We start from the raw sequence: 24752 nt of genomic DNA, 5'->3' as shown, positions 1-24752 counted from the left end.
ACCTTATATTCGCAAACATGCTTAGTGTTACACCCCAGTCCCCGTGCCAGAAACCAAGACATTTGTCCCAGTTAACGGCACTTCCACTAACACCGCAAAAGCGCTTAACAGTGTCCACTGCTTCGACGACGCTTTCTAGGTTGGCACAGAACATAGCAATATCGTCCGCATAAGCCAGTACACGGACTTCGGATGAATTTAGTCTAAAGCCACTTATTTTACTATTTTTTATGATACTTAAACAAAATGATTCTATGTAAATGCAGAAAAGCAATGGTGACAATGGGCATCCTTGGCAGACAGATCGCTGTACATGAACACGCTTCCCTACCGACTTATTTACTATTAGCCTAGTAGTACAACCACTGTACGCCATGCGCACACCCTCCCGTATAACTGATCCGACGTTGATATGATCCAAAACAGATAAAAATACATCATGTGAACCCGATCGAAAGCTTTCTCCAAATCTACATGCAACATGGCTACGCAACTCTGCATGGCATCGCAACACTCTAAGACGCTCCGCGCTTTATGAATATTAGTAAAAATAGTTCTTCCCTTTATTCCGCAGGTTTGATGAGAACCAACAATTCTAGTTATGACGCTTTGCAGCCTGCTGGCCAAGATCTTCATCAGTATTTTGTAATCAACATTAATTAGACTTATGGGTCGATGGGATGCAACATGCCGAAGTTTAACTGCGTCTTGCGTTTTAGGAATGAGGACGGTATGAGACGTTAAGAAGGAAGGCGGAAGAATGTTAAGGTCGAAAGCTTCGTTGAAGACATTTGCTAAAAAAGAAGACAATATATTTTTGAAAGCTTTATAAAACCCTGCACTTAGTCCGTCCGGCCCCGGGGACTTCCCGGGGTTCGAAGCTTCTATTGTCGTCTTAACGTCCTCGCACGTGATGGGACCTTCTAAAGCTGATTTTGTTGTATCGTCTAAACGCGGCATGCGAAACAAAAATTCACTTTTAAACCCCTCAACATTAACGGGATTGTAAGAAAATAACGTGCTGTAATAATCGAAAAAAGCCCTCTCGATTTCCACACTGTCGCTTGTGACTGTCCCGTCCTTTTCAATTTCTGCAATTTCATTACGACGTGCATGCTTTTTTTCCATGCCCAGGGCTCGCTTAGTAGGCGCTTCACCCGCTATCAGCCTGACGGCTCTAGCTCGTATCAGGGCACCGCGATAACGTTCCCTATCTAGCAACTCGAGTTTTTCTTTCAAAGATAAAATATCGTCCTTGAACGCACCCGGCAATCTGCATTCCTCTTCCACCATCGCCTGCAAGTTTGAGCGCATTAACTTCTCATTTTTCTTTTCTTCATACTTAATTGCACCAGCTCTTTCCAGGGCAGTCATCTTGATGGCTTGCTTAAATACTTCTCATTTATGGCCATACGCAAATGATTTGTCTTCATTTTTCATTTGTTCTACCGCAGCTTGAACTCGATCCATAAAGTTTTCATCTTTCAGAAGCTTTGCGTTTAATTTCCATAGTTCCCAAATTAACACTTTTTTCGATTCATTTTTACTGCGAATAGAAAACTCAACTAGGCAATGGTCGCTGAATGATATAGGACACACCCGATAATGGCGACAAAGGGGTATTAAATCTAACGACAGATACGCTCGGTCTAAACGGGCGTGACTGACCCCTTGAAAGTGGGTAAAATTTACGACTCGCCCGTTGCGTAAACAGTCGCCAACATCCTCTAAGCCGAATTCAATAATTAAATTATTTAAACATACTGTACTTGAATCAACATAAGGTGTAGGGCTTGTTTTGTCGCTAGCCGAGCATACGCAATTAAAATCTCCAAGTAAAATAACTAGTAGCTGGCAGTTACAATAGTATCGTACGCCCTCGAGAAATGCCCTTCTCTCCTCAACTCGGGTAGGCGCGTACAAACAGATTACCCGCCATTCAAGGGAAGAAAAATCACACACCACGAGACGTCCCGAGACACAAGTGGTGACGGACTGTCCAACTGCCCCTATGCTCTGGCGTACCAACAGGACACACCCCGCCGAAGTCCCTACGGCGTGGCTCACGCAAACGTCGTAACGGGTCGTGAACGGCCGCACCATGCGCTCGGTCTGGTCCTCCCCATCGACCTTGGTCTCCTGAAGCGCGACAATGTCGAGGTTGTGCTCAACTACAAGGCGGTATAATTGCCGTTGCTTCCTACGGTCCTCGAGCCCTCGTACGTTGAGAGTCGCTAGTCGGACAGGCTTTTCGATAGAGACCATGGGTTAAAAGACCCAGACCAAGCGCACGGTGCTTACCTTCGCAGGTCGACATCGCACGGGGCCGCCCTCCGTCGCACCAGTTCACGGTGTCAGCTTGTCACGGCGCCTCGACGCCGAAGATCGAGGCTTCGTTAGGCTACGCGCTCGCTGCCTACTTGGCCAGCTGCGCGCGCGGCAATATCGTGTAGTCGTCATGCAACTATATATACATTGAAATATGTAAATCAAAACAATACCCATATTAGTGTTTGCAAAGCGAAGAATGAAAACAACAATAATATTATTTCTGAATAAAGCATGCATATTTACTTCAAACAAATGTTGGAGACGCCTAGTATATGGGAGCCATATTACATCAAATGGACACATTTGTACATAAATAATTATGTATTTATTTTCTTGTATTACATAAGGAGAGAATATAGATTAACTGAAGGGTCATCTGCAGACAATGACTTTTTTGGCGTTATTGATTCTTCGAAATGTGTTTATTCGTAAACATAATCTACAAAAAGAAAACAAACAGTAACGTGTTTACATTGTGACATAATTAGACAAAATAGTACTTGATAACAACTATAAAAACTATGTATTTTAGTTAATTTTGACATTTCGTTGAGGTGTTTGAGGCTTGTCTAAGTGAGGTATTTTTATTACTGAACTGTAAAGAAAGAGTTTGTTCAATAGAAAACACTAAAACGATATTATGTACCACAGGCACAGCCCAAATGGTGTGTGTCGGTATGAAAGCAAGAATAACCGGTAACACATTTGCAACTCTCCCCGCTTATAAAACTTCTACCGATTCGTATTTTTCAATGCATATTCAATACCTCCTTGATTATTAAATTACGGAAGGTTCAACTCCTGACATTTTTTTCTAGTACTTCTCTTTTAAGAACCATCAAAAATTGTGTTATTGTCCCTTAATACGATGAAATATTTTTTAAAGTAGAGGTGTTTTAACTGAATTAACTGGAATGTCTATAAAAAGTCAAAATAAGTACATTAAAGTTTTGTTTGACATTTAGTTGCAACTTTCAACGAAAGTTCGGACACCCTGTCTAGAGAAAGCAATTTCGAATATACAATTGAAAATCGCGCTTTAACGATAATTTTAAAAGGCGCATATTCGGTTGATTAAAAACGCCTTTGGAACTTAATGTAAGTATCCTTTTGGTTTTGATTTTAAATGGCCTTTTATAACAGGACTATATATTGTTGGGAGCCTATAATCTTGACAAATTTTCGCGAAACGCCAGTTATGTTAATACAGAATAAGTTCAAGTTAATAGTTTTGTTGGCATGTTAATCATTTGGGTACCTTTAAGATAACAAAATGGTTAAGTACTAATTAAATACAAAATTATGTTAACAAATATGTATAGGTATATTTGGTTGAAAACTAAATCACAAAAAAAAATGCATAGAATAGTTTTTTCATACCCTTGTAAATGGGAAGGACGTAGTAGTAGTCATAATCAGCCTCCGAATTTTTGTACTGTATGTTACATGTACTGAAATGAATTATTAAGAGATAGTAAACCACGCAATTATCTGCATTAGTATAGCCTCCACAATATGAGATATGATAAATACCCCAAGTTAGCGGCTTCACTGCGCTGCCGGCCTTAATCAGTTTTATAAATTATTAATACAAATATTTACATATTCACAGTTACAACTTCCCAAATAAACCATACCTAGTAGCTGAAAAGAGAAGCAACAACAAGCACGCTATTATATGACATGTGACATAAAACTTATTCCCCTCGTTAAATCCAAGACTTCAAATTTTATATAGGTATTTACAATCTACTGAAAAAGAAGAGTCGCAGCAAATCTCACTTCCTATTAACACAGTGTCATATGTCTTGTATAAACTATAGGTGACTTCATGCTCAATTATTAGGTATACCTAATATGCACATTTGCTCTCAGCTATCATCGTCATGTCAGTCGGTGCGTTTTTTATGCTAGGTTTTGTGGATCAAAAACTTGCTTTAACATCTCTTTTCACAATACTTGCAACGTGTATTTCTAGCATCAATTGTTTTCTTGTTTTGTTAGAATATGCAAATAAAATAAAAGTGGCTGCGAGCTTGTGTATAATAAACTATTACCAAAGCAAACATATTTCTTCATGAAGATGTATTATAACCCATTTTGATGGGAATCCCATTGTTTCTTCTTTTATGAAATATTGATATTGCTTACTGTGTGCGGGATGTAAAAATACACACGCACGAAGAATGAATCGAATGTAATAGTGCTGCCGCTGTTATTTGTGCAAACAAAGTGTTCATCGGGGAGCAAAGCAAGTATTACAGCGAAAAAAGTCACTGTTCGTTACACGCCGCCAAAATTGCTCGAGATAGTACAGCTGAGTCCTCGACACAACTTTACCATGCAAGAAGACGAGGAGATTGCGCTAAGTTCTAAATGGAAGACAAAAGAAACTGGCCCACTCTAAAAAAAGTCTGTGAGCCTACTTTCCCGCACAACACTCGGAGAGCCAATCAGCGCAACGTACGGAGGCAGCTCAGCGAGTGACGATGCCGAAACATATGTTTACACCAAAAAAAAACGCAGTCTGACTTGTGACATTAAGCAACGCAAAACGTCACGCTCGCATTGCTTAATGTCACAACTCAGACTGCGTTTTTTGGTCTAAACATATGTTTCGGCATTGTCATTCGCCGAGCTGCCTCCGTAAGTTGCGCTGATTGGTTCTCCGAGTGTTGCGCGTGAAAGTAGACGCACAGACGTTTCTTAGAGTGTGGCACTACGTGGAGCGAGGTTTCGTCTGCTTCTTGCGCAGGGGTTTCAGTGGCGTCAAAACGGCGAGACCTGACTGACTTTGATTGGAAGGATAGTGGGTAGACCTCAATCCTAGCTGCATGACAAGCTTCCTTGAGGTCTACCCACATACTTCTAAGCAGAGCCAATCAGAAATCGCAGTTCTGACGTCACCACAACCCCTGGGCAAGGAGCAGACGAACATGCGCTTCGCATAGCAGAGCAGTACAAAAGAAGTCAACCAAAGTCGGACTGATAAATGTGTGAAGCAAGATAAAAGGAATCTTTAAAAAACATTCGAGCGCTATTCCACTAATGAATACAGAAGTTGAATTTGAGTGAAAAACAAGGCGAGAAGTATTTCGAGTTAATTAGTAGACGTACATCACTAGTTACCTTTACTAAATCGCCACTTTTTTACCGTAATTAAGTGAAGAAACAAATGAGCTCTAAATAATACATTAGGGTCCTTTTTTATGCTTTGGAGTAAAATCTACACCAGGTGCGTTAGAAAGTCGTGATCAGAAACTAAGAGGGCGTCTCCAGTTATTAATATTGATTACTTACTCCAACAACAGATTTCGTTGATTCTTGTTCAGGCTCTTCCAGTTAGAAGGAAGGCTGTAAGATCAAAATGCTTTTGAGTCATATTCATTTAACGTGACTATTGCGTCTGTTTAAATAATGACAAACTGTCTCGTGGACTATAATAATCACGTGGCAAGTATTAGTCGCGGTTGAGTAAGCATTCGGTATTCGTCGACCGCATGAAGGGCTTAGTTGCCCCGAGCGAATTAGAACGCTATCAACAAATATTAATCAAGCGTTGTGGCTAGTTTAGCCAGTGTTCAGCGAGTGATTAGCTGCTCAGCGCCATGGACAACTCCCATTATTGCCGACAGTCAGAGCTAACGAAGCACTTACGGTGTTGAAACACCAGTGGACCCAACAAGAAAAAGGATTGTAGCACCAAACATAGGAGAAATGCACATACTGATCAAGCTTCAGCGCACGAGTCACTTATCTTTTCCAGTCAGCTTCGCTTCTTACTCCTGAATAGATAATAACCCTTTAGCGCCGACCAAGTATGTGCTCTCAAATATTATTTTTTCGGTAACTTTATAATCGCTACTTATTCGTTTAGCAAGCGATTATTTGATGCGCTACTAACTTTGAAACGCTTCAGCCACGCCTGGTGAATACAGCTGCTATTGTCACTAGACGTCGAAGCATTGTAGAAGGTAGGAAGCTTGTGCTGATGGAGGGATAACTGAAGCTGCTCCCTGTTGTTCTCCCCTTGTCTGTGATTATAGTGTTTACACCAGTTAGCTTAACCAACTAGTGCATTTATAAAGACGAAAATCTTGCCTACATTTTTTGTTTTAAATTATAAACCAACCTTCAAGTGAAAATAAGCTAAAAATTACAGCTTTGTGTAAATCATCGCTTCTTTAGTGACGGAGAAGAGAAGCCAGCTAGTCGTATTTACAAAGGGTTCCTTCGAAAAATAAAATAAAAATACATGACGTACATAGTATACGCTTTATATTACAACACTCATTTTGAAATAGTTTAACGTGTGTTTTATAATTATAACAAATATTTTTGCTGGCCGGGTGCAGCAAGCAGCGCCCGCTCCTGAAATTCTAGAAGATTAGAGCTTACTCTACCTCAGGACGTAACTTTTATCATTTCGTCTTAGGTTCTTATTCTCTAAAGTTCCCGTTTATTCTCCCCCCCCCAACACTCAATGCTCGAACTTTCGGGGCCGAAGTTTGGCGGTGCCGACGAGCAGCCCATGACCTTCTCGAGTCAGAAGAATAAACGCGAATCTTCTAGAATTTCGTGACCGGGCGCCGCTTGCTCGGCCCTGCTCGCGGCATTATCTCGCCGTCGATGATCCCCCCCCCCCCCCCCCCATCAACCTCAGTGCACGGAATGACGAAAGCTAAGGTACCTTTTTGCCGAATAAAGCGACTGCTTTGCGACGACGACGAAAGTGCGCCAAAAACACTTGCGAAACATCGCATCCTTACCAACGACAATGCGTTCCCTGTGCGTAGACCGCCCTATCGAGTCTCCCCTAAAACAAAAAGAGGCGATTCATGAACACGCGTGGGCCTCTCCAGTCGTGCTGGTGAAAAAGAAGGACGGAACACTTCGATTCTGCATAGATTGCCGGCGGCTCAACGCGGTGACGAAGAAAGACGTGTATCCGCTCCACGGCATCGACAACCCCCTGCACCGGCTGCGCCACTCCCGATACTTCTCGTCGATGGACTTGAAGAGTGGCTACTGGCAGATCGAAGTTGACGAACGGGACCAAGAGAAGACTGCTTTTGTCACGACCAATGGACTGCACGAGTTCAAGGTGATGCCCTTCGGACTGTGCATGGCGCCAGCAAATTTCCAGCGTGTCATGGACACCGTACTGGCAGGTCTCAAGTGGTAGAGCTGTATCATTTACCTTGACGACGTTGTGGTATTCTCATCCAAATTCGACGATCACTTTCGACGCCTTCGGGCCGTTCTTCAGGCAATCAAGACCGCCGGACTGACGCTCAAGCCGACGAAGTGCTGGTTCGCCTACGGGGAACCGAAGTTTCTAGGCCACGTTGTGAGCAACGAATGTGTTCGTCCTGACCTTGAGAAGACTCGCGCCGTAGCGGCATTTCAACCGCCCACCGAAAAGAAGGCCTTCCGAAAATTCCTTAGACTTTGCGCGTACTACCAGCGATTCGTTCGGGATTTCAAAATAATTTCTGCGCCGCTCACGCGCCTCATGAATGACGCCATAAACTTTGAATGGGGTGGAGAATAAGAACAGGCGCTCGGCAAGCTAAAGCGACGACTCCAGTCGCCGCCGATTCTCCGCCACTTCGACCAATCAGCCGAAATGGAAGTTCACACGGACGCCAACAATACAGGACTTGGAGCGGTGCTGGTTGAGCGACAAGAGGGTGCAGAGCGCGTGATCGCATACGCTAGTTGGACGCTGTCGAACGTAGAGAGCGATTACTAGTCGACCGAGTAGGAATCTCTGACCGTCGCCTGGGCCAACACATTATTCCGCCCGTACTTGGACGTGAGTGATTTTCGAGTGGTCACCGATAACACCACTCTCCGCGCTGGTTAGCGAGCCTGACTAGAGAAGGTCACTGGCAGCTCCTTATCTAGTCTGCGTCGGCACCGCGAATATTAAGCCCGGAAGGTTCAAACATCGAGCGTTCAAGCGAGAACGAACAGGCATTTTCTAGAACAAGAAACTAAGATGAAATGATAAAAGTTATGCCCTGAGTAAGAATAAACGCGAATCTCCTTGAATTTCGTTACCGCGGGCGGGCTTGCTCGGCCCTGAGCGCAGCAAAATTTGTATCAGAATCGCCTTGTGTGATATTGCGCCATAAAAGTCATTTATATTGTCAATAATACGAAGTAACAAAACGATGCATAACTGAGAAACCTAAAATTTAATCGGGCGCGCTTGTTCCAAAAACAAATGGAATTACTGGTATCCCGGGAGTCCATGTTGGCATAGCCGTGCGTTCAAGCGCTAGAGAAAAGATTCCTCGATGCAGCGCGCTGCGGATGCTTTTATGCACACCCTATTATACTCAAGAAGGTTGTAAACTAAAACACACGATGACTGTGCAAAGACACTGAAACATTCTAGTGAAGTAACAAACAGAAAAACAAAACTAGACTAGCAAACAAGGGTTATCCACGTGAGAGCCGCGTGTGCAGTCAACTTGGACGCGCACAATTTTCTTCTTCTTTATTGCACTTGGTACTCCTATCAAAGCCGAATCATTTAAGGGCAAATCAAGCAAACAAAAACTGCAACAACAGTAGTTGTTTTCTTGCATCATGCAGGTTGCGACAAAATGAAGGTCGCATTTTAGTCGGGCAGCCCCTCGAAGTTAAGACCCTTGAGGTAGCGAAGTTCTGTAAAATTCAAAATAGTGTTTCAGAGGTTTCTCTCTCAGACTGGAGCGCCAAAAACAGACTCCAAACTGACACGCGTTTCTCGTACTAAAAGTGAACGTTTCGACAAGAAAACATTGTAATATGAGAGTGGAAATTGTTTTGAACTTGGATTCTGTCCTTTGCAACATGTCGGACTTCCCTCGCGCGTTGAGAAATCAATTGTTCATCGTGGTTGGCGTCGTCGATCGGCTTGCGCGGTAGCATTGCGTCGAGCATCGTGGTTACTCTCCTACCGCGAACCAGCTGTAACGGCGTCATTCCAGTAGTTTCCTAAACAACCGTGTTGTTCGCGAAAGGTAACCTACGGCACCATTTCATATCACGCATTGTGCTCTACGACTATTTGCACCGCAATTATGTCAGGGATCGTCTTGTTTAGTCCCCCAGTCAATCGTTTAGACTGCGATTAGTTTGCGGTTGTCCCTCAATTGCCGGTGTGGCTCAAATGAAGAACCTATTGCCTGTTCTGAGCCATGCAATCTAAAAAAGGCTGTAGCCACGACACCCCTTGTCGCAATACATCCGCAAACTTTAGTACAGCCGCCTCGGTGGCTCCGAGGCGAGAGCTCCGGCCTGCTGATCCCCAGGCAGCGGGTTCGAATCCCGGCCAAGGTGCCCGCAATACGACGGAGGCTTATTGCGGAGAAGGCGTCGTGTAACCGAGCTTTCGGTTGCACCTCAAAAGATCCCCAGGTGGTCCAAATTAATCCTCAGTCCTCTGCTGGGGCGTGCCAGATGCCCGTCGTACGTTTGGCACGTAAAACCCCCAAATTTGACTTTTTTGCAAACTTGAGTTTGACGTACAAAGCACTGACGTCGAAATGACGGCCCTAACATTTATGAAATATAATATCTCGGCGTACAACATTCCCCTAACCTATCATGGAACCTTCATTTTGAGGGTACCATTAGCAAAGCGTCTAAAACTCTAGGATTTCTTTAACGTTCCTTCTACCTGGCTAAAAAAAAAGCAACTAAACTTCTTGCGTAAACCTCTCTCCTAAGATCAGAGTTGAAGTACGCGTCCATTAATTGGCACCCTTATCACATCTATTTAACCAGTAATATTGGGGCATTTGAAAATAAAGCCGCCAGGTTCGTAGCTAAGGATTACTCCCGATATTCAAGTGTGACTAACAAAAAACATTCGCTCAACCTTTCGCCACTTCATTGTCGAAGTCATATTGCGCGCATGTCCTTCTTCCATAAGCTATGCCATGGTTCATCTGCTTTCAGAGATTCATACATTCAGCCCCCTCATCATGTCTCAACCCGCTTAGATCACCCCTTCAAAGTACACCCCGTTTTTGCTCGCAACAACCTGTTCAAAAATTTTCCTCTCCTCTTCACTGTCTCCGATTGGAACAGCCTACCCAGAGATATTGTGTCGATCACCTCAGCCCAGAAGGTTACAAAGTCCCTAACCAATGTATAATAATGCATGTCGTTTTTGCTTGCCTAGTTTTCTGTAAGCGTTTTGTGTGTGTGTGTGTGTTTGTAAGTATATGTTGCGCTAACCTCATCATTTTTTTTGTCACTAAGTGCACTCACTACCTTTGTCGATAACCCCCCCCCCCCCCCCACACACACACACACACACACTTTGTGTAATGTCCGAAAGGGTCCTTAGAGTAAAAAAAAGTGTCGGTCGGTCAGTCCGTAGCCACTAAATGACGTTGAAGAAGAGGCAACCGGTGCCAGGGATCAAACCCCGGTTACCGGTGTCGAAACCGAGTGCGCTGCTCACGGAGCTATGGACTCAGCACGCTGGAGCGGGAGGACCAGAAACAAGGTTTGTGATAAAGCGCGAGGAGCGGAGATTGGTGGAAAGGGAAAGAAAAAGAGTAGCAGAAGCAGGTGGTGCAGAAAGAACACGGGAACGATGAGGAGTGGAAAAGGCAGAAAAGCGCGCTTCCCCACTTTAAAAACCGAGAAAATTCAACGCAAAGCATATGTACGAAAGAAAAGCGCGCCTAGCATCGCAAGGAGACAATAGTGTAACGTAATATGTTTTTATACAAAACCCTGCCCTAAGTACCAACTAAACTAAGAGCCCCACCCACCTCAGGCTCTGAAAAACTAAGGGTAATCTTGCCTTAGGCACTACCCACCTTATAAAGCTAACGGATTTAAACGTATTCGGCAGGATGATCAAATATGCAGTCACTTCTTTATTTCCGCCACTGCAGTCTCCATGACTCGAAGAAACTTTGCTGGTGCAGTGAAGTCACAATTCAATCACATTGAACTCGCAGAATGTTTTATAATAATGAAGGTTCTCTTCTCTCGGTCTCGCTTGTCTACTTCGATTCGCAAGCATACGCACTTCTGATTTACCTACTTAAAAGAACAAGAGTGGCGGAGTCCATTAAGGAAGGGCGTCGTCGATACAAGCGGTTAGTGTGCGTGAGGTGCTGGGTCCGTAGCTCCTGCGTGCTAAGTCCATAGCTCCGCCCTTTTTGGTAATCTTATTGAGTCGCTTGTAGTATACCTCAAACTTGCAGCATTATTTGACCTACACATCTGGGACAGCCGACAAGCTGTCGGAAGGCTGAATGAAGCCGTTGTTCAGCATCTCTTGTACCTGCTCCTGGATTACTTCCCTCTCTTTAACGAAAACCATAATACGTTTCTCGGACTGGGTACGCATCATCATTAGTGATTATTCGGTGTTTAGTGAGTGTCGTCTGGCGAACCCACGATGAAATCGTGAAGCAGTGAAGAAGCCGTGCAACTCGTTAATTCGCTTAATGAGCTCGTGCCTTTACTGTGATGACAGCTTCGGGTCAATGTCAATCTCCAATAGTAAAACCCTTTTCGTGTCCTGTACACAGGACGCTTCTGCAACTGCGATCTCTTCGGTTATGTTACTGAACGTTATTCCAAGAATAACGTTCCTCGACTATAGTTATATAGCACGATTCACATCAACGGATATGTCTCGCCCATGATTTCTGCGTGAGCACCATGCACCTGCCTATGGCGTTACTACATGACCACCGGCAGATTTGCTTTGTATACCATCCCACCGCATCGTCACCTTCCGAAAACATCAAAAGAGCTTCCCACATAAAACCGAATAATCCGCAGTGGTGTCGATGAGCGCCCTTTACGTCGTGGCCGTCGATGACAACCTTGAGATAGTTCGACACCGTTGCAGATTCGCCGCTCCGATGCGTGCTGTAGGCATGTAGCTCTCAAACTTAGAGAACGCCCATGAGGACAGAAATGGTATATTTTTTTCGGATACCTTCCGGTTGTGCGTTATCAGGCTTTTTCGTGTTGCTCGTGGATGCTAATTGGTAGATCTACAAAGGTGGATATAAATTTGTGAATAAAGAGCAAGAAAGCTACACGAAAAGCATTGTTAGAGTTTTAATATAACACTCAACGCACGACCTCTATTTTTTATTTTATATTTTTACATCGGAGCTGTTAAGGGCTCGTTTCCCCAGTATCGTGTCAGTCAGCAAACAAATGATGACACGAAACTTTGGACAGCTACCGTCATCTGAGAGCGACGGCGGCAACCAGACAAACGGTTTTCCGGTTCTCTGGTTGCCGCCGTCGCTCATAGATGGCGTAACCTCTCCAGCCTTTCCACTGTGGCTTGCCGACTTGCGACCGGCCATTACTTCATTCCCACCCTAGTGCAGCTTCGCTGGTCTTCTTTCTTCACCAGAGCGGAGAGGCTGAAACTTATTTAAAGGCATTGTTCTCGCGGATAGACGCATGCTGACACACACTAGTAAGATAACGTGGCTGGGCCATGATCGAATGCTGCGGTGCGACTTTATGCTCATTCCAAGCATTACATGGTCGGGTCTTACAAACGTGCTCGAAAACCCTGGCCGAAAAAAACAGCTTCGGTACATCCTCGGTGATTTTGGTTTATGGAGGTCCGCTTCTGTTCCTTCACATAAGTTTTGTTTATGGTTCTCTAAAAAATGCCTTGCCGCACCATCATGTGGAAGATAAATGCTCTGGAGCCGCTGTTTTCCTGGCCATGCTTTTTAGCGTGCCAAACGTTCATTTTGGTAGAGCTAGTCGTTAACATTCACGGCGGGCGACAGGCCTCAGGCAGGTTCAGGACAGAGTATACAACAAAAGGAGTTTGGTTTGGTCATGTCTGAGAGAAAAAATAAATCGAGTAGGCTTTTCCCTGAACGGGGCGGCTGGATCCAGTTTCTGGTTCCTCAAAGACTTATCTTCCTGCCTCACTTCAAACTAAACTTGGCTGACGTCGTTTCAATGCGTACGCTGCATTAAGTGCAACACCCGCACCTCCACCAGAATTCAGCGGATGACAAATGACAAAATGATGAATAACTTTAAAAAAATGGATTGAGCTTGTTTGAAAAGGTAATAATATACTAACTTGCTTCGTGGGTTTTGTGTCAGCGTGAAAGCGGGATCGAGCGTTCACGTAAGATTGCCTCGACGCAGCGCGCTTCAGCTACTCTGAATAAAGCCGTGCACTAGACCTTTTGTAATCTTCAATAGACAGAAGTCTAATTTGCGAAACGCCCTGCCTGTACTCTTACGAACTACTTATTTGGTTTAGATCACAAAACATATAACAACTGCCTGAGAAACATCACTCGCCAATTGCTGTCTTATGTTACAAAATAGTGATAACAAAAATTGAAACTCAGCATGCTTTCACGAAGTAATTTCTAAGAAATTTTCTGCTACAATGTTTTCAGCGCGATTACTTTAAAAATAAAATAAATAATTCTGATTAAATTGCAAAAATAAATTGCATACAACGGGATTCTAAAAAACACTGCTCCACTCTATTAAATTGGCTGCGCTGATTCAAATAGCTTTTTTGTAAAAGGCGTTACCGGAAAAAAATATATCATCATCACTGAATGTGTATCCGGCTTGGTGATATTAAATAAGGAAATAATCGTCACGTTGAGACTAATTATTATGCAATCTCTTGACTAATATTAGCCGACTCCAATAGGCATGCAGGCAATAAAGGCGGTATTCATCTACCGGTATCCTTTTTGTTTAAAAAAGATCCGCCAATTAAATTCGAACACCCTGTATGTTACAAGCTTTTGAAGTGTCATCATCATGAGTGAACCAGCTTTGTCGTAGAACCCGAGTTGATATAGTTTTGTTTTCACAATAAAGAAAATTGAACCAATAAAACAAGTGATCGTCATTTAGTAGAATGAAATTACGAGTGTTGATAAATCTCGTTTACTCACCTGTTTTTAATCATCCTAAATAAGAAATTGCCGCTTTTCTTAGTGTCCACTAACTTGTATTGCATAATAGCGGGAACGAGATCCTTGCACAGATCCTTGTGTTTTGAATAGCCTTGCCATAAAACAATGCAAAGGGTTATATTTGGCTTACTTATATGTTTTATGGCACTTCGTATTGACTAAGCGTTTTGTTGCGTCAGGCGCAAATTCGAAGTCTAGATAAGGATTTGCTTCAATCATTATATTTTAAAGTGAGCTCTAAAACAAAAAAAACAGGTAATTACGACGCCCTAGATACAAAACTGCGTTATCAACATTTCAGGTGTATTTAAAAAATATCCGGGCTGTGTAGGCGCCGAATAATTATAACGGCTTAACCAGGTATTTCATGTTGAAAACATACTATTAAACAAACTAGTGGCCTTTAATTTTGTTTGCATCAAAATATTAGACCAAAGGAATGCCTGTGCGTGCTTTTCATAGCTAGTAATAAAGAACAACTCACGCACTTGAGCACATGGATAGGTTGCAGTGCGGGAAAACAGGCCAAATATGTGTGCATAAAGTTAACCGCACAACACATTAAACACCTTAACACCCACAAAACGTTTAAACCTTAATCATATTTTTCACTAGAATTACGTTGTTACTTTTTAATAACGGTTTACCTTAACTAGATAGTTTCAGACTTCACTGTTAGTTCATAGATGGCAATTATAAAAATTATTTCTTCATTAAATGCAAACTACAGCGTTTTGAATGTGGTCATCAAACTGAGGACTTATTAACAAAATTAAAAAATAAAATATCCTAGAAAACAGATCAACGGTTTTTTTTTTAATTTATACTAATCTATAGATAAAAAGCTGCTGCAAGTGTGGCGGACCTTTCTGCGTTGTATTGTCGCGAAATTGCGCTTGCACGAGTGTTTTGTTTACCTTCACTAGGTGTTTACCTTCTCTAAGAGATCGTTCGTCTCCACGGAACGGCTCATGTATTGTACCGGAGTCGGGGCCCCGTATGGGGGCGAACATGGATGCTGTAACGCTACCCTTAGTTCCCAGAACCCCGAGTGGGAGGTGTTTTGATTTATGCATGTCTGCTTTTGGGATCTCTACTTCGGAGGTGGTTTTGCTTAGTGTATAATTTCTCTGCCGTTGTACGAGTTTTGTCTTTTTCTAACTGATCTTTTGAACTTCGTACGAAAGGTGTTTTATCTTGGGTATGTGCTTGGTTTTGTCATGCTAAATTTTGCTTTGCGCTTCGAGCCTTTTGATTGGGGCTAAGGAAACACCTCTTGATTGGTCTTTCCAAAACTTTTTGAGCGGTGAACTGGAGGACCCCAGAAGGCTGCTGGACTCTACTATAAGCGGCCACCGAAGGGCCGTAAGGAACTTGACTCCCAGATACCAAGCCCTGGACATCACCCATCTTCTGGAGGCCAACCTGCACGTCTGACACCCTTTGGCTGTGGAGTCTTCCGCCCGCTAACTCGCAAACTTGGGACCCCTTTGGGCTGTAGAGGAATTCGGCTCGCCCGCCTTTGTGTTGATACTTGTTTGCCGAGTTTGGCTGTGGTCGGGGCACCCGCTGAAGGTGTGTTCGAGGAGGACGGCAGGGGAAGTCGCCAGAGATAGAAGTATTTCCCCCAAAGTGTAGTTTCTGATGTGTGTATTTAACTTTATGTAAGTTCTTTAATAAATCGTTATTTGGACTAACAGAGCCAAGTGTAAAGGCCTCATTTCTACGCCACAGTATCACGGATGTTTTTCTGACTTCACAATATTATTCGTGGTGTATGTATGTCTACAGAGCCGGATGTTATTCAACCTAATGGGTGTCTGGTGTCTCAGCTGTAGACGAGAAATTTCACAATTTCGCCAGGGCAATACAACCGCTAGCCTGGTATTGTTAACATACACCCCACGGTAGTGATACACGACCGCACTCCGGTGCGATGCTCCTCCAAACAAAAACGGGCAGGGGTGGGGATAAAACACAAATCCTTGGGTTCTGGTGCGTAAGCTTCCGCTACACCTGCTCCGAGCTGAGATGAGCAACTCCACTCAGCCGCCAATTTCACGGGTTTTTCTATTAAACAAAAATCGTATAGTCTAAAAACAGCTTGTATAATTAACCTTGTTCCTGATAGATTGATGCGAGATGAACTGAAATAATATGATTCGAACAAAACGATCACCAACTTTTCCAGTATTTCTGATGGAAAAGACTCAAGTCTCAAAATAAGCGCTTCCTGTGTTAAGACGTCAGCCGCTTGTCTTTCACCTTGTTATGAATATTCAGTTTTTCGTCGCTTAACAGATTCCACGTGATGAGTCACAGCACTGGAGAACAACATTATTCAAGTGCAATTTAGTTTTAGCAAAATTATAGCCATTTTCCTTCGTCGAGTGTGGTTAAGGCTGTAATGGAAACACAAAAAACTGGGACGACTAAGAAATCGAAGGTCAACATATGTTGAAACCCGGCGGACTATTCTTATGTTTTCTAAGTCCTGCATAACAGAAACTAAGTTTTTGTCAATTTTTAAAGCGGTCAAACATCCCAAAGTTTCATTGAAAGAAGGTGGTTCTGTTTCTCAAGTATATAATAATTGGATTTAGCCACCTCTGATGTAAATTTAGTTGCGCTGCATGTGGTGTTTGTCGTATGGGGAGCGTCTTTGGCCGCAGTTGCGAACTTTTCTAGGCATGCCATATTTCTCAAGAACGAGTATGACGGTTTTCCATGGTTGACCTAGTTTTTTGCGTTAGGTTTTGAAGCCATATATCCAGTTAATATTTTGAAAAGTATTTAAAATTTTTTTAATGAGAACACCAATAAAATTATGGGTCCAATTTTGAATATTTATTTTGGCCTCTCAATTTGTAAGACAACCATTCCATCAAACAAATTCCTGTGTACAAGTTTTCTTATATCGTTAAGAACGTTATAGCCCATGATAGCCAGATGTAACTACAGAGTTCTAACTTTCATAAAACCTCATCGAAAATACTGCTATCTAAGAAATGTCAAAATTAGTGTTGTAAACAGTGCATTATCAGAAAGGACCAATTAGAAGTGTGTAATAATCTGGCATAACCCAATCTACCACAAGAAAGTCCTCCTAAAATCTCAAATTAAATACTACTGTTTTGAATTGTGTGGTTCCCCAGCTACAAACCAAGAGAAATGCCTAACTTGGCCCAAGTTTGGCAACCTTAGGGGCCCACCTTAGGCTGAATAAGCTAGGCACTAGGCAAGAAAATGTCCTACCTTTGTCTAACTTCGCCAATTTTAAGGGCATAACTTGCGGCTAATAAGGTTTTGCTTCAATCCATTAGTTAAAGTCAGACTACTTTTTTTTCAGATAAATTAGAAAAATTCAAATTCTGGCTTTTTCTGCTTCGTCGCGTATCGGCCGGAAGGCCGGACACGAACCAAAAAAGGCGAGTAAAGATCGAACAACTAGCAATGAACCATAGTTCTAGAATTTGTTTGAGAAGCAAGCCCAATGGGGCCAAGTAAGATCCCAAACAAACAAGCTGTGAAGCCTAAATATGGCATTTTCATTATTTGGGGCCAAAGCTTCCTGTCGAAAACCAAGAGCCAAACATTAAAACCCAACTTTGGCTCTCCTCTGGAAATTTAGGTCGGAGGTACCCAGACTCTGAGCAAATATTATCAAGTTAGGTTATACCTTGCCCTCTTTTCGATCTTTGATTACTAAATTGACTTGCAAAAATAAAATGTCAGTCCAAAACACTGTGTTACTTGGTGGTTTTGTTTTAAAGCGTTAGTTAGGTTCAAAATACTTTTTCCTTGCTCTAAATAACAAGAGAAATGTCGAGTCAGTCGTTTTGATGGTGTGTTACTTGGTGGTTTTGTTTTAAAGCGTTATTTAGGTTCCAAGTACTTTTCTCTTACTCTAAATAACTAGAGAAATGTCGAGTCAGTCTTTTCTCTGGTATGCCACACAACTGTCAAAGCACCGAACATTAGCCAAAGTTCAGGCAATAATCACACAACCAAACAGTGAAGCCGTAAAGACTTACTCGACAATTCCAGGCCAAGATACCCAGGCTCTGACCAAAGAATATCAAGTTTGGTTGTGCATTGCTTTTTCCTGGCACCAAGAACTTATTTTCACAAGAAAAAAAATTCTCCCAAAATATTTCTTTAATTGGGTCACTACCTTTCATTTCGTAGCTACTGATCCAAATTGTTCTAAAACTTTTTTTTGTTTAGGTTTCATCTCCATAATAATGGCGTTCATGTCTACTAAAATGCGTACCTCTATCACAATGCTTCTGAACGCTGTTATGGGTAGTATATCTGACATTATTTACATCACATAAACGTGTTGGCAGATAAATAAAACCAAGATTTATACTGATATTTTACCAGATACTCACCTGGTCCAAGGCTTAAGTCATCGCCATAGAGTGTGTCCCTGAAAAAAAAAAACGTTGCTATTTTCACGTAACAAGATATACCGATAGAACAATAATAACATCTTTCAATATGCTTTTAATATTTACTACGTCTAGAGGCTTGGAACATAGTTAAGATAATACATACCGCTCTTACGTTTCTCGCGTATGCGCAGGAGAGAAAACTACAGCCGTCTAATAAGAGTCTCAGAGCATTTGCACGCACAGAAGTACACGCATACACAACAAAAAAAAGTCCCGGGCCAGTTAATCCCCTCCAAAGCTCTGCAATCACGTCAAATACATTAGCCCCAATCGTCGCAGTACAAAATATTTTCTATTCATATTTTTATATTATATTATTATATTCCAGAGGTTTGAAGGACTACCACCTCCAGATTGACCCGCGTAATATTAGCCAAAACCCCGAACGAGTCTTTTCTAGAAACCGGAGTACCTCGATAAATGTCACGTAGCAGCTGCAAACTTTTTATATTAAGAGCCACTCAAACAGTAAGTGACGTCCGCTTACGTTTTCTTACGTTACTTTTTTAGTCGCCGTGCCATTCATGCCTTGTTTAACACGTGTAAAAGTGCTCATTGAATCGACTGCCACGCTTGATGAATGCCACGAATTTCCCGGTGACTCCCGGTTGCAGCTCGATATAAATAGACAGTAAGCTCCCAATACGCTAGAAAGCATAATTAAAACAGTGCTGTGCGAACTGGCCTTGTTATCTCAATCAATATTCGAAATATCCGAAGCCGAATATTCAGAACGGCTTCACTAAACACTACGAAGTGAGTTCTTATTATATTTATTTCATCTCACGCTCACTCCACCACAGACATCTACATTTCTTTATTAGTGTAGAATTCTTCTCGTGAACTTGTCTTATCTGCGTGTTGGTATCAGCGCGCTCTTTACTTTTGTACGGTTGGACATGTTCCGCGGAGAGTCAATTGCTGTGTCGCAGGGCTCCCTTTATTACTTTGCACTGGGCGGAGCAGAAATAGCCCGAGCCGCGGGACAGTACAGGAGGTTGTAGGTTTTGACGGAAACGCTTAGAAACCAACCACCTATGATTTTGTGACTAGGAGAAGCAAGTTTCTCAGGCGAGAACGTGTTATGAATGTTTAACCGAAACTTCAGTCTAAGTTTATGTACAGAGAAATATTGCATTTTGTGAGCGTGCAAATGGCATATACTACCACCTCTGCCTCCCCGCATTTTTATAAAAACAAAGAAGATGGCGCGAAACGTGATACACCGTTTTTTACAAAATTATATATATTTTCTTTGTAAAGAATACAGATATAAAACTTTAGCGTGTTATCAGCGATGCAGAAAAACACACCATGCCTTGGATTCAGCTCCACTGCCCCTCCGCCACACTTACAACTATGAACGATGAACCAACGAGCCTAAATAGCCAGATTTATACAAACGTAACATTACTCCAAAAACATATTACAAACTCAGTCAAGACGTGATATGAATTAGAACTTTTAATCTGTTTTTCTGCCGCGTTATAGGATTAAATGACATGATGCTTAAGATTTTACATGTTCGTACACCGAAATAATAAATTTTACTTTTATGTCGTATTTCATACCTCCTCAAATTTTGCGAGTTTCTCCTATTAATATCGGTTTATTTGTAACTAACATTAAGAATATTTTGTTTTTCTTTATTTACCGCATTGTCATTATCATTATGTTTTTCCTCCTAAGCAGTACCTCTCTTATTAAGTGAGGGAATTGAAAGATGTTACACTCAAATAAGAAATAAGAATCTCCTCTTTCCTAAGAGCAGGTAACCTCTCAATATAGTCCCCACTGGTGGCGATGCACTTCACCCCCATATACTACCCTCCGCATGCCGTCGTAGATTATTGAAGGTGGCTATCGACGAGACCAACGCCGCACCGGGGAAGCGGGAGTTGCAAGATGTCTTGCCTCGTCCACCTTACAGCCACAGCCTCACGCCATGAGAATCTTGGCTATTTTTAAATGGGGTACACGGATTGAGTCCGACGACGAGGTTACCGATGCAGTGCGACGTTGGTGTCGTCAACAGCCGCCCTCAATCACCTACGACGGCATGCAGAGAGTAGTGCACCGATAGCGGAAATGCATCCCCGCCAGTGGGCACCAAACTGGAAAGTTATGTGCTCCTGGGGAGAAAATAATCTAAATTTTCATTTGAATATAACACCTTTCAATTCCATGACTGAATAAACAATTTACAGCCTAGGAGGCGAAACTTGTTGATCACCCCTTATCATTACAGGGTGATTAAAGGAGAGGCCAGGCTCTTGAAATCGACCGCAAAATTCGGTTTCTTGACCTATCGCGCCACGACTTTGTGCAGCGTTGCCCACAGATGGTGCATTTTTCTTCTAAAATTTGCAAACAGCGAACTTACCGGAGGGAAAAGTAAAGAAAGAAAAAGGCTTAGTTTCTATAGAAACGCAGCGACGCCACCGGTCTTCAAACAACACAGCACCGTTTCGCACGGGAGACAACACATGGCGCAACGAATGCCGCCAACGAACGAGCATACGGCACCGAGAGCCGGCGTCTTTACCAGACGGTCTTTTCGACTCAAAAGCGGCGCGCGTTCCGCAGGCGGCGACAGTCGCAGAAACAAAAACAGGCGCGGTAACAAGAAACTGCAGTTCCATGTCTGCTAAAGACGCCGGCTCTCGGCGTCGTATGCTCGTTCGTTGGCGGCAGTTCGCGTCGCGACCGCTTGCGCCATCTCTCGTCTCCCGTGCGAAACGGCACCGTGTTGTTTGAAGACCGGTGGCTTCGCTGGGTTTCCATAGGAGCTAAGATTTTTTTCTTTTTTTTACTTTTTCCTGTGGTAAGTTCGCTCTTTGCAAATTTTACAAAAAAAATATATATACACCATCTGTGGGCAACGCTGCACAAAGCCGTAGCGCGTTAGGCTAACAAACCAAATTTTGCGGTCGATTTAAAGAGCCTGGCCTCTCCTTGAATCACCCTGTAGATCGAATAAAATAAAGATTAAGAATTTTATAACAAGTTTTTCGCAGAAAGGTGCGTAATCAGGGACAGAAAAAAAAAAGTGCGAATCTAATTAATCGGTCAGAAGTTAGCAAAATTGTCTTCACGTCTTTTTTTTTTAATATGTATTCTACCGATGTCATATTTTAATGGCATCAATAAAACGTCTGATTCGAATGCTCTACTCACCTTGTAAGAAGACATCGAATGTCAGGATTGTAGCTCTGAGTAAAATATCTTTGGATATAATTTACAACCGTATCAGCGTGCATATATCCGTTTGTCGTCCACGTCCTAATTTGCCTCAGAACTTCATCACGAGGCTAAACAAAAAAATGAAAGATATCGTTAAGCACATATATATTAAAACCGCCGTATCTGTGGCGTATGAAAAAAAAAAACAGTTTGGTATTTTTATATAGCACACTTACGATATTGACGTCTGAAATTTCAAGTGTTATGTTCATGCCCAAATTCTTCTTCAACTTGGCTTCGGCCTGCACAGAAATGTATAACTCAATAGGTTAACTAATATTTAAACAAATATAGAATAATTAATAAATAACGTTTTAATGTTTAAGCTTGCTAATTTGTCATGCATCATATCTTGAACCAACAGAGCATATATATATATATATATATAGTGGGCATGGTGGCATAAGAGCCAAGTGGCCGAAGGCGTATATATAACGAAGTGAAGAACTCACGGTGAAAAACAGCAAACAGCGGAAGTTTAATCGACAGTTTCGCCGAGAGACTCGGCTTCGTCAGGAGATGTTCATGCCATCTCCTGGCGAAGCCGAGTCTCTCGGCGAAACTGTCCATTAAACTTCCGCTGTTTGCTGTTTTTCACCGTGAGTTTTTCACTTCGTTATATATATATCATCATGAAAAACGCCAACCAGGAACCAACAGGATGGGGCGACACCCCGCCAACTATCAGAATCCCCGATGCGGCCGACATGGGAAGCCATGCTTCGCCCAACACGGTGCACTGTGGCACACAGCCAACATCCACCGTGCCAAGGACGCCACAGTCGTTCGATGTCAACTTGCGACAGCGGAAGAGCTTCTTGAGAGATGACCACACGCCCCAGCGGTGCAACCCAACTTCCTCAAGACAATATGGCACCCGCCCCGAAAACCAAGACGCCCCGCATCTGCGCCCTAGCGTTCCGGTGCAGAGCTCCGTAGAGCACCCCCATTACCCCCCGACTGCCGACGGGTACCCGACGCTCGCCGAGACTATGACACCCCAGCCACCCCTACGACAAAGAAGCGCTACGAGACAGTACAACCTCCTCAGGGCAGCTGCGCCAAGTCCCCGCCCAAAGGAAGATTGACCACGAATCGGTGAGTCCAGTTCCCCCACTCAGAATTACAGTGCCTTATTTCTAAAACTACGAAAGTTATCCGATAAACGAATCAGGCACGAGCTTCATCAATCAACGCTGCAGGTGTACCTAAAGGCAGGAATCACACCAAAAGGATTAACGCTCTCCCTCCCTCCCGCTACGACAAACCTTGATCAACACGATCGTGCGGCTTGGCAAAACGTTCTCCTGGAGGCCTCTCTTAAACTACTACGAATTTCTATCAATCATAGCGAAAAACAGATAAAACAATTAACTGCTACTACCACCGCCCTTCTCCGCTCGAATGACCCCCTGTCGACAGAGGAAATAACAACCTTAAAGGCTTTTGAGGAAATGAAGTACCGAAGTATCCTAACCACCAAACTACGTAAGCTCGAACGAGACAAGGTTCCCAACCCCACACTACCTGCGCTGACTCCATATAATTATAGTGCCAATATTCAACCGCCCATACAGCAAACAGCTGATGAACAAAACATCACCGAACCTTGTGACACCGCAATTGTTAACTTATCTGAAATTACCTTATCATCTCACGAGGAAAAATTGCTCTCAAAAGGGCTAAACTTTTGCCCAGCAACAGGCTTCTTTGACGAATTCCAGTTACTCCGAGACCTTGATAATTTTGCAAGAAATTTAAGATTGCGGGAATACTTCTTAGGCAGGCCTTCAAACTCTGAGAACACGCAACAACGTCCAAAGAGCAATTGGACGCCGACACCTCATCGCAATGGCTGCCTCGATCTTTACATAGCCGCTGTACAAAGAGACATAATGCGGGAATACCATAAACGGAAGGGAAAACGGTACAACTTAACAAAATCGGAAAGGGATTGCCTGAAAACTCTGGGAACCAGGACCGATGTAACGATAAAGCGAGCTGATAAAGGGGGAGCAATTGTGATCCTCAACACTGTCGACGACACTCGAGAAGGATACCGCCAACTTAATGATCCAAAATTTTATGAGCGTCTTAAGGGGGATCCAACGATTCAATACCCACGGATTGTAACGTCAAAACTGAAAGATCTTTTGAACACAGGAAACATAACCATTAACGAACATAATGTGATGAAACCACTAAATCCAAGACCAGGTCGCTTCTACATGCTTCCTAAAATTCATAAAACTGGTAACCCAGGGCGCCCAATTATATCAGGCATAGGCACAATAACCGAACCTATCTCCGGCTTCATAGACAAATTAATAAGCAATATTCCTACAACTCTCGATTCGTATGTCAAAGACACCACTCAGTTTCTAGGAGAAATCTCGGCTATGTGCGTGCCTAAAGGAGCATATCTGGTCACTCTTGATGTTTCTTCCCTATAGACAAACATTCCCCACGATGACGGAATAGCTGCTTTAATTGACATGTACGAACTTCATAAGAAACCAGATACCCCGGATTGTCACGTCATTTCCTGTTTAACGAGGCTGGTCTTAGAACTTAATGCATTTGAATTTAATAATGAATATTTTAGGCACGTCAGCGGAACCGCTATGGGCACTAAAATGGCCCCCAGTTATGCCAACTTATTTATGGGAAAGCTAGAGTCCAAATTTCTTTCTGAATTCTCCCTAACGCCAACTTTCTACAAGAGATACATAGACGACATCTTTCTTATTTGGGCACA

The 24752-nt window shown here is 42.9% G+C and overlaps 1 protein-coding gene across 1 annotated transcript in view; it reads right to left on the bottom strand.

Moving 5' to 3' along the window:
- Positions 1-2702: 2702 nt before the first annotated feature.
- The window catches only part of LOC120839788, a 48287-nt gene continuing 26237 nt past the window's right edge, over positions 2703-24752 (bottom strand). The window contains exons 3-9 of the mRNA XM_040210154.1: positions 22171-22236; positions 21929-22062; positions 18689-18726; positions 14274-14385; positions 5632-5685; positions 3712-3782; positions 2703-2770 (exon numbers count right to left, since the gene is read on the bottom strand). Of these exons, the coding sequence (XP_040066088.1) occupies positions 2754-2770; positions 3712-3782; positions 5632-5685; positions 14274-14385; positions 18689-18726; positions 21929-22062; positions 22171-22236 (492 nt within the window). The 3' untranslated portion in view covers positions 2703-2753. The remainder of the gene's footprint in view (positions 2771-3711; positions 3783-5631; positions 5686-14273; positions 14386-18688; positions 18727-21928; positions 22063-22170; positions 22237-24752) is intronic.

Source organism: Ixodes scapularis, unplaced genomic scaffold, assembly GCF_016920785.2.
Source record: "Ixodes scapularis isolate PalLabHiFi unplaced genomic scaffold, ASM1692078v2 PGA_scaffold4__175_contigs__length_147842914, whole genome shotgun sequence".
In the NCBI taxonomy this organism is placed as follows: domain Eukaryota; kingdom Metazoa; phylum Arthropoda; class Arachnida; order Ixodida; family Ixodidae; genus Ixodes; species Ixodes scapularis.
This window is presented reverse-complemented; position numbering and strand designations above follow the sequence as displayed.